Source organism: Carcharhinus amblyrhynchos, chromosome 15 (genome assembly GCF_965287045.1).
Source record: "Carcharhinus amblyrhynchos chromosome 15, sCarAmb.v2.hapA, whole genome shotgun sequence".
Classification (NCBI taxonomy): Eukaryota; Metazoa; Chordata; class Chondrichthyes; order Carcharhiniformes; family Carcharhinidae; genus Carcharhinus; species Carcharhinus amblyrhynchos.
In genome coordinates, this window is record NC_137338.1 from 54,832,091 (window position 1) to 54,842,602 (window position 10,512).

Sequence of the window (10,512 nt, forward strand, 5' to 3'; positions counted from 1 at the left end):
ATATTGGTCCAGAAAACTATCCTGTAAACATTCCAAGAATTTCTCTTCTTCAGCATTGTGGCTAATTTGATTTGCCATTTGCCAAATCTATTGCAGACTAAAATCACCCATGATCACCAATATTCCCTTATCACGTGCATCACTAATTTCATGCTTAATCCATTCCCAACATTATCACTGCAGTTTGGGGGTCTATATATGATACTAATGTTTTTTGCCCTTTGGTATTTCTCAACTCTGCCCCTACAGACTCCGTGGTGTCACAACTAACTTCGTTTCTCACTATTGTGTTAATTTCCTCTTTAACCAGCAGTGCCACCACCACCTTTCTCCTGTCCTTCCTAAATATTGAATGTCCTTGGGCATTCAATTCCCACACCTAGTCACCCTGCAGCCATGTCTCTGTAATCCCAATTATTTTGTACATATTTATATCTATCTGCATGATTAATTCATCCACTTTATTGCAAATGCTCCGTGCATTAAGGTACAGAGCCTTTAAGCTTGTCTTTTAACATTGTTTGCCTTGCTTCCAATAGCCCTGTTTGAACTTTGTCCTTGGTTTCTCTGCTTATCAGTTTTCTTACTCTCTTTTCTACCTTTAGTTTTTGTCCTTGATCCCTCCTTCTCTGACTCCTTACATAGGTTCCTACCCCCCTGACATATTATTTAAATCCTCCCCAACCACTCTAGCAAACATTCCCTCTGGGACATCAGTCCCAGTCTTGCCCAGGTGTAACCCATCCAATTTGTAGTCTCACCTCCTCCCGAACCAGTCCCAATGCCCCGGGAATCTGAAACTTTCCCCCTGACACCATCTCTTCTGCTACGTATTTATCTGATATATCCTGTCATTTCTACTCTGGCTAGCACGTGACACCGGTTGTAATCCTGAGATCACCACCTTTGAGTTCTGATTTCTTAACTTTCTTCCTAGCTCCTTGTATTCTGCTTTTAGGACCTCATCCCTTTTTTTAAAATCTATGTCATTTGTACCAATGTGTACTACTACCACTGACTGTTCGCTCTCTCCCTTCAGAATGTCTTGCAGCCGCTCAGAGACATCATTGATCCTAGCACTAGGGAGGCAACATACAATCTTGGAGTCTCGTTTGCAGCCACAGAAATGTGATACACAGAATCTATTCCCCTTACAATTGAATCCCCTACAACTATTGCCCTGACATATTTTTTACCCCACCCCTCTGCAGCAGAACCAACTGTGGTGCAACAAGTTTGGCTGCTACTGCTTCCGCCAGAGAGATCATTCTCAACAGTATCCAAAGCAGTATATTTGTTTTGCAGGGGGATGGCCATAGGAGATTCTTGCATTACATGCCTATCTTTCTTGCTGTGTCTGGTGGTCACTCATTCCCTTCCTGCTTGCGGAGTCTGAGCCTGCGGTGTGACCACCTCTCTATACATGCTATCCACGACATTCTCTGACTCACGGATGTTCCAGTGTCTCCAGCCGCTGCTCCAGCTCTGGAACTGGAGCTTCCAGGAGGTGTAGCTGGAGACACTTCCTGCATACATGCTGACCCAAGGGACAGGAACTGTCCCCAGCCTGCCACATGAAGCAAGAGGAGCAAACAACAACTTGGAGTTCTCCTGTCATGCCTTACCCCTTTAAATTGAACTTTTGAAAGATGTTTTGTTTCAGACTATTTCTAATTCTCAGGAGCCCTTTTCTCCTGCTCTTTGTTACTACCGAATATAATCTTTACAAACTATAAACCACAGAAATTACATAGAAACACTATTGTAGTGTTCAACAACAACTAGAATGCCAAGAGTAAAAAGAAAAAAAATTTACCAGTCACCAAACAATCGCTTACCTGCTGGCTGTAACAATGTGGTTCGATTTCCTTCTATCTCTCACTTGCCCTTGAGTGTCCCTTGCAGGTCTGCCTCTCCAGAAGATGAGCACCTCCTGAATTCCTACTCAGCTCTCCCACTGGCATGCACATGCTGTTATGCCACCTCAAAATCTGAGGATTTGATGGTGTGTCCCATCTCCAGTGCTATACTCATAGATCCACAGAATCCCCATAGTGCAGGAGGCCATTCGACTCATCGAGTCTGCACCGACAACAATCCCAACTAACTCATAACCCCATGTATTTAATCCCCCTGACACTAAGGGGCAATTTAGCTCGGCCAATCAACCTAACCCACACATCTTTGGAGTGTGGGAGGAAATCGGAGCACTGCAAGAAACCCACACAGCCATGGGGAGAACGTGCAAACTTCAGTGGCCTGAGGCCAAATTGAACCTGTGTCCCTGGTGGTGCGAGGCAGCAGTGCTAACCACTGTGCTGCCATCCACATAATTCACAAGCTTGGTGGATGTAGGAAACAAAACTCATAACTTAATACTCTTGAAATTAATAGCAATGCTAAAGATAGCCAGAGAAACCTAATTATCTATATTGCCTTGCTTAAACCCTTCTGTGTCACAAGGTGAAAATCCTGGCATCACTGCATGGGCTGAAGTGGTTCAAGAAGAAGGTGCACTATTGCCTTCGCAAGGATAACTTTGTGTGGGCAACACCCATATTTCAAAGTTGATTTTTAAAATATTCCCTCCTTATAAATTAAAATTATCTCCTCAGACAGAAGTCTGCCAATTACTGCAACTGTCAATTATTGCAAATCTCCCAAATGGGGGCCCTGATAATTGTGTGAGTCACTGGCCAACGCTCTGGGAGTGACAATCATATTTTGTATCAAGATTACTTCTAACTTAAAAAAAATTCTGGTTGAAAGAATTAGTTTTTCATTTTGTTCTGTTACGGAATGTTCCATCGAATTATAGTACAGAAAGCTCATTAAAGCATTAGTCCGTGTAAAACCACAAATGGTGTTTGTATTTGTGAGGTAACACTGGAAAGACGAAGAAGTGTGAGAGTTTCCTTCAGGTCTTCATTGGCATGATCAGGATGGACATCAAGTACACATGGTGGGCTCATGGCTGGCAGAAGCACAGGGCTAATTTGGGCGTCAAGAGCTGCAGGGTGATTAAAGAGGCAACAGAAGACCCATCCAACAAACAGAGATTGTGATTTTGTTTCCCCAAGTTTAGTGGAAACAGAGAAGTGATTGTAAAAGTGGGTCCAGTTTGCTTCAAATGTTATATTTTATTGTTGTCTTGAAGCATTTATTTTCAATAGTTTCAATGTATCGTTAACTGAAGCAGTACTTTGAAAATGCCTGCTCTTGTTTTTCATGTTCCTTCACTTAATAGTGTTTTACCCATTCTCTTGGTGGATCAGATGGCATCAGGAATAGAGAGAGGCAGAGGGTGACATTTTGATTCAATTTTCGTCTGGTGACATTAATGGAAAAGAAACTGAGGCAATGTTTAAAACTGAGTGCCGATATTCTATTGGTTGTTTTGTGCTGTTGCTGAAGCTGTCTATATTTCATCATCTATGCTTTTTCCATAAATGACTTAAGCAACTTGAAAGTAACAAGTGATCCTGTGGTCATTTTTAAAGTAGCTCACAGGCCTGCAGAATTAGATTTGAGTGTACACAATAGCCAGATTTGAAGACAGAATCAATTTGTGGCCAGTGATCAACCACAAATTCCAAAGTCCTTTGAGGTAAAGACGAACAAAAAAGCCCAAAGATCATGAGCTGAATTGGACAGGAATGGAGGCCTGTAATTTTGCATGGACAAGTAGCATATCTACTTTCCAACACACTAACAATGTGTTGGCAATTCTGATATTGGTGTTGGAATGTAGGATCTGGCAACTAACTGGAAAAGTACAGAAGAGCAATTAGTCATGAAAACAAGCTAGTTAACAGTTCATTGAAAGCCAATTATAATTTTGGAAAAGAGGCATGGGAACCACAAATGATCATAATGCATCCATCAGAAAGAGGTGGCAGCACGGTGGGAAGCCAGTCATCACTGTGTGAGATAATTAGATGGGCATTATAAAACAGGACTCAGAGATGCCCTCTTGCATTGTCACACAGGTGTTATCATGCGAGCATTAGTCAGTGTATTTGGACTGTAGGGGACAAATTGGTAAGTTGGCAGGGATCACCAGGGAATAAGTGGGGTGGGAGAATTGGGAAACCTTGATGGTCAATATGACAGCATGTCAGGCCAAACCTGCCAATGGGAATGAGCTACCCTGAGATAGACATTACTGGCAATGCTAACCAGCAGATGCAGACACCTAGGAACACAGACAAGAGGAACAAAGAACAAGAAAGCAATGAAAATTATACTGTCGGAACAGGGTGTATCACCCAAGAGTAAACTATCTTAATGTCAGAACATCAGTGCCACAGGAGGCTTCACCTTTCCAGATTTGTGATCTGTGATACCCTAAGAAGATCACCATAGGCCCCGAAGTTTTCATGGACATGCCCTGTCAGTGGCTGTCAAATTTACAGTGGCCTTGAACTTCTTTGCCAATGGCTTTTTTCAAAATTTGGCAGCAGACCTTGCTGACATTTCTCAGGTGGCAGCACATCATTACATAAAGCAGGTCACTGATGCCCAATCAGGAGTTATATTCCCCTCGCCAAACCTAAGAAGGAAATTGAAGCATTTGCAGCACTGAACTTGCATCTTCCTCACAACTTTGCAGCTGCTCACAGTTTGAACTACCCAATCTTACCTCCTTCATTTGGCTTAGTAGCCTTTGCCTGCCACTCTCAGGGACTTGTGTGTGCTGTCATGGCCTCCAAAAGCACTTGCAGTAAGTTCTCATAAAAATGAAGGACAGCTCTGGCATAGGTTCTTGATCTATTGCCGGCTCATTTGCTGCTTGGAACTCTGCATATTGCAAGTAGCATGATGTGAACTGTCACTTCATCTCATGAACTTTATACAACTCACCTATGTAAATGGTGTCTTTTAATGCCAAGGTGAGCATCCTATTCTGCATCATTTTACCTAACAACACTTCTACTGATGCACATAAGGATAAAGGGATTGAATCCAATTTAGCACACACATCAAGGGAGTTGTTGTACCAATCTTTTTTCCTTTGCCACTCTGCCATCCTTAATCCTTTGGATTTTTGAAGTTATTTGAAGACAAGACACTTGGTAGGAAATACCAGAAGCTAAAGAGAAATATTCCATTAGTTCAGCAGACCCAATAGTTACAATATATCCAGGGGAATTGGGCACACTTATCATGCTCAGATTTCAACAGCCAAATTCAGTTTAGAGTCCCAGATGTTGACAGAATGGGACATTCAAGATGAGACCGCTGAAAAATATTGGGGGCCTATTAAATGAAAACTTTAGCAAAGGTATTAAAAGGCCCAAAAGACAGTTTGATAAATTAAATCATGCTATTATGAAATATGTAAGTAACAAATATTTAGAGTCTTATTTTGGAAAACAGGAATTTGAGTGACTGAGGAAAAAAAGTAATGAAGAAAAATGTTATGAAATTATTTGAAGCTGGTGGCAAATTATTGTCACTGGATATTTAACAGTGAAAATGCCTATCACATTACCACTTACAGGAGTAACAGGATTTCTAATTCTATCACAGTTTTATTGAAAATATTTGGATGCCCAAAAAAAATCCAATGGACTGTGATATGTTAACTTTTAGTTTAGAAACACCAAGCTTGCAATTTGGTGAAGTGTGAATGAATTAATTCAGGTTGCACATTGTACAGAAACTAAGCCATGTTTGGTAAAATATCATCTGTGGATCTTGGATACAGAGCAGAAACTCAGTAAAAGTAGTTTATTTATTAGACACAAGTAGGTTTGCATTAACACTGCAATGAAGTTGTTGTAAAAATCCCCTAGTCGCCACATTCCAGCCCTGTTTGGTACACTGAGGGAAAATTTAACATTCCAATTCATCTAATCAGCACCCCTTTGGGACTGTGGGAGTAAACCAGAACACCCGGAGGAAACCCACAGAGACACGGGAAGAACATGCAGACTCCACACAGACAGTGACCCAAGCTGGAAATTGAACCTGGGTACCTGGCGCTGTGAGGCCATTCAGCGTGCGGTATTCAGTAGGCCAGATTTTACCATCAAGTTGCACTCATTTTCGGGTGCAAAAACTTGGTAAAGTCAGGTGTGAGGCAAGCTGCATGACCTGCGCCCGCATCCACACCCGTCCCCTCTTTACCAATGGCCAAAAATGGCTGCCGTCGGGACCTCACCTGAAACGGGCGCGACGTCAATTTAAATGGTCTTAATGGGCTGCATGCCCAAACTTACCAGCACTTCCCCCTCTACCACTGAGTTCACCCGTCCAGATTCGGCGTGCAACAGACATGGTCCGTAAAGGTCTGATCCGGGCACTCCAGCTTCTGAGGAGGTAAGTTCAGAGCTTCTGTCGGCTCTCTGACTCAAATTGGTGATGGTAGGGGGCGGGGGGGAGCAGGAAGGAAGTGGGTCAGGTGCTTCCCTGATGTGGAAGGGGGTGGGGGGGGGGGAGGTTTGCTGCTACTCTGTGCATGGTTGGTGAGGGGGAGGGGGAGTCTGTCACTCTCCATGCGATCGGTTGGTGGGGGGGAAAGAGGGGTCCGCTGCCACTCTGTATGATCGGTGAAGGGACGGGGATTCCATCGCCACTCTGCGTGCAATTAGAAGAGGGAAGGAAGGGGGGACGGAGGCCACAATCAGTCTGGGTAGTGGAGGAATTGGGGGGGGATTAAAGAGGTTTGTTTTGTTGTGGGGGTGGGGCAATGTCTATGACTCCTGGGGGGGGAGGCATTATCTAGCCTAGGAGCAATGTGACAGGGGAGCATTTTTCTATTTTTTTAACTACGGTGTCGATTGGAGCTGCAGCATTTTGGGCGTGATAAGCCCTGCCTGCAGCGCGATTCAGAATCACTGATTTTTTTTCGGGTAGAGTGCGGGAGAACAGGTCTAAAAGTTGGATGTGAAACACTCTCAGTTTCATGTCTGCCCAGCACTTAGAATCAAAATGGTAAAATAGGGCCCAGTATGTCTAAAACCTCTAGCATATTTTTAAATAAAATTTGAACTGATTCTTTCCACCTGAGTACATGTACTTACATTATGTTGTTAAACGTTAGTAAGGGTTACACTGCCCTTTGGACCCAGTAATGACTGAGTTCCTCTGATGCAGGGGTTAACATTTAGTACTGCTTTCAGGAAAACACGAATACCTTGTACAGAGAGCTTGAATGAATCCCTTTGTCTCGGGAGCTCTCAAAAATATGCTTATGTAGTCAGGCAACGTCCCTGCTGCAACAAATGTAAAAAGTCAATTTTGATACATGACAAAACTCTCTGATACTTTGATACAGTGTACAGAAAGTTGTTGAGCTCCATTTTAATATTCAGAGATTTATCTGATGGCTTCATGAGTTAATCCAGTGAGACATGGAACAAGTGCATCAGGAAAGCTTCATTTTTTTTGTGGGCAGGGGGATGGGACTGGGGACCGGCCCAAAAGGTTGGGGTGGAGGGTCATACCACTATGGCATGCCACAGAACATCCAGGGGAGGGGAACTGCAAATCATCCGGCTCCTTGATAAAAGCAAATTACTGTGGATGCTGGAATCTGAAACCCAAAGAGAAAATGCTGGAAAATCTCAGCGGGTCTGGCAATCTCTGTAAGGAGAAAAAAAAGACCTGAGGTTTCAAGTCCAGGTGACCATTTGTCAAAGCTCAGGCTGCTTGCTTCTGAGCACCATCCAGCCACACTGCTGGAAGTGTGGATGTTGTGGTGATGCCCACAGTAGCCAAATGACCCGCAGACCATCCACTGTCACAGTGTGAATAAGGGAGACTTTAGGCAGGTTCTGGAGGATGGTCATCATCCGTGAAACCATAAGGCGTAGGGTCAACGCTCCACAATAGGAGATTGTCAGGGGGAAGAAGTGTTCTCCTTCTAAAAAAAAATGCAACCACTATAACTTTACTCATTTCACAAGGATTTGCAACTTCCAAGATATGGGGGAAAGATCCCTGCAGGTAACATAATTCATCACAAAAGTTCGCTTCATTGGCTGCTGAACTTGCCCCACCCTATTATGTATTTTCCAATGGTTCCCTTAGAAATAGAACAGCGAAAAGAAGAGAACGTCCCAGGTTATTACGTCTGGGATTAACTGACCTAACGAAAAGGGCAGAACATTTTATTGCTTAACTTTAAAAGGGACCAGCCGGTTGAAGGGATACACAGCAATTACCTGTTTGCTCTGATCGATGGTTCATCTTCCCCTGTGCGCTTTACTGAAGGAAGAGCGTGTGGCTGTCAGCTGCAGACCCGAAAAGAAATGGTGAGTTCTGCGCTGCAAATAGCGAGTCTGATCCTGGCAGTTATAGGCTTGGTCGGGACGTGTGCGGTGACGGGATTGCCCCAATGGAAAGTGACCGCCTTCATCGGGGCCAAACTGGTGACTTTCGAGAACAGGTGGCAGGGTTTGTGGATGAACTGCGTGCGGCAGGCGAACATCCGAATGCAGTGCAAGATCTACGACTCCTTCCTGATCCTCAGCCCGGAGCTGCAGGCGAGCCGCGCTCTGATGTGTGTGGCCGTGGCGCTGGCATTTCTCAGCATCCTCACCGCCGCCCTGGGGATGAAATGCACTCGCGGCCTCGTTGAGAGTGAACAGGTGAAAAGCCGCATCCTGCTGGCAGCTGGGGTGCTGCTTATCCTCACCGGAATTATTGTCCTGATCCCCGTTTCTTGGGTTGCCTACACGATCATTCGGAATTTCTATGACCCGCTGGTTCCAGAGGCTCTGAAGCATGAACTTGGAGAGGCTCTCTACATCGGCTGGGCGACTGCTGCCTTACTGATAATTGCGGGTGCCATGCTCTGTTGTTCATGTCTTGGTGGAGAGGAGAAAAATTACAATTATAGATCTGCGCAGTATGGAAAGTATAAGCCAAAACAGACAACGAGGAAAGTTCCAAGCATGTACTCCAAAAGTGAATTTGTCTGAATCACGGGGGTTCACAGTGCTTCAGCAAACTATCAATCCAAATAATAGAACCCGGGATCGTTAAAACTATCTGGAGATGAGCGTAATTCCTTCAGGAGTTGCAGTGAAATATTCACTTTACGCCCCCCCCCCCACCTTATTACTATCACTTTTGTAAAAATTATTCCGTGAAGATACTTGTATTTTGTAATCTTTGTGAAGCATCTCTAAAGCAGTTGGAAGAATGTTTTTAACAGTTTATTTTTTAAATTTAAATATATATTTAATAATCAAATTTTTAAATATTTGAAACAAGTGCAAAGCTAAAATTTTCTAATGATATCTTTTGCAAAAATGTATTTTTTTTAAAGGTTCAGTAGATCATGACTTGTTACTCTGTTCCTATTGGAAACTGAAGAAAGAATACATACGGTTCAATTTTTGGTGAATTGAATATGCTAATATTACAAAAAGTAGCTCTAAGCTTTGAGAGATTTTATGTTTTATTATTTTCTGTGAGTAATGCTCATGACAATTAATGCTTAATGGCACACTGTGGCAAAATCATGTCATAATTAAAATCATTTTCATTATCATCTAAAAGTTATCTTTTTAATTTGTTGAATTGTATATCAAGATATTCTCCAATCAAATTGAATTTGTATGCAATACACAGTGCTTAAAAAAACGGAAAGTGGTACATTTTCTTTAGGGTGAACGTCCCTTTTTAAGGTATTTACATTATTCACACCCCTATTGTTCTCCCTTCAACACATGGTCAAGGTGGCGGTAGCTAGTTTGCAACATTCCTTTTAATGACATTTTGAAACTTTTTGCTAAGGGATGCACTTGCTTTCTTCCCTTCAGATTTTCTGTTACTTCTTGCTACCTCCTCCATTGCAACTAACAAATCAGCACAGATCTGCATCATACAACTACAATGGGCATTTTATTGGTTCCTCCTCACACTAATTGTCATAACATTGTCCTGATCTTAGAAGATAAGTAAAAATTGTAAATTTCAGGATTCAATAAACTTGTATGATTCAGTTAGTGTTACTTGTATTATTTGTTACACTTTGGTCAAGTTCTAAGGTGTTATAAACATTATTCAATTAGCAGTGATTATTTCATGATAAGTTAGCATAGTTTTCAATTCTTTTTATCTCCCATCTTGTAGCACGCTAACAGAGAATTTGTATATATTAATGTCCTGTTTTCAAACTTCTGTGAAAGTATTTCCAACATATCTATACCTCTTCCTGTTCTCCATTAACTGTAGACTGCAGGAACCTAAGCTGTTTAAAATAATGCAGAGGAAGCAATAAGAATTATCATCGGATGTCCTGTTTTCCAAGTTACCAAATATTTTCAAATGAAAACTGACCTAATTTTGTATAACAATCATTTTTGGAGAATTTTAAAGCATTCTTTATGCAGAAAACTTAAAGTGAAAATTATAGTTTTGAACTCAAATATTGTTGCAATCACAGCAGAATTACACTTCCATTACCCATTCTGGCTTGGGTAGAATGATGCTGTTGTTGAACTAGTACTTAGGACAACCTAAACTTTAATTTATAGGATGTGAACATAACAGACA

General features: G+C 42.3%; 1 protein-coding gene across 1 annotated transcript; it reads left to right on the forward strand.

Annotated features, from left to right (window-relative positions):
* Positions 1-8,047: 8,047 nt before the first annotated feature.
* Positions 8,048-9,958, forward strand: LOC145352987 (claudin-8-like). The gene has a single exon (XM_080203293.1). It carries the CDS (start codon positions 8,259-8,261, stop codon positions 8,928-8,930), a length of 672 nt encoding a protein of 223 aa, XP_080059419.1. The 5' UTR covers positions 8,048-8,258; the 3' UTR covers positions 8,931-9,958.
* Positions 9,959-10,512: the final 554 nt, after the last annotated feature.

What these genes read in the sequence shown, in the direction of transcription:
- LOC145352987 (XM_080203293.1), top strand. Translation starts at nt 8,259, where the DNA reads ATGGTGAGTTCTGCGCTGCAAATAGCGAGTCTGATCCTGGCAGTTATA.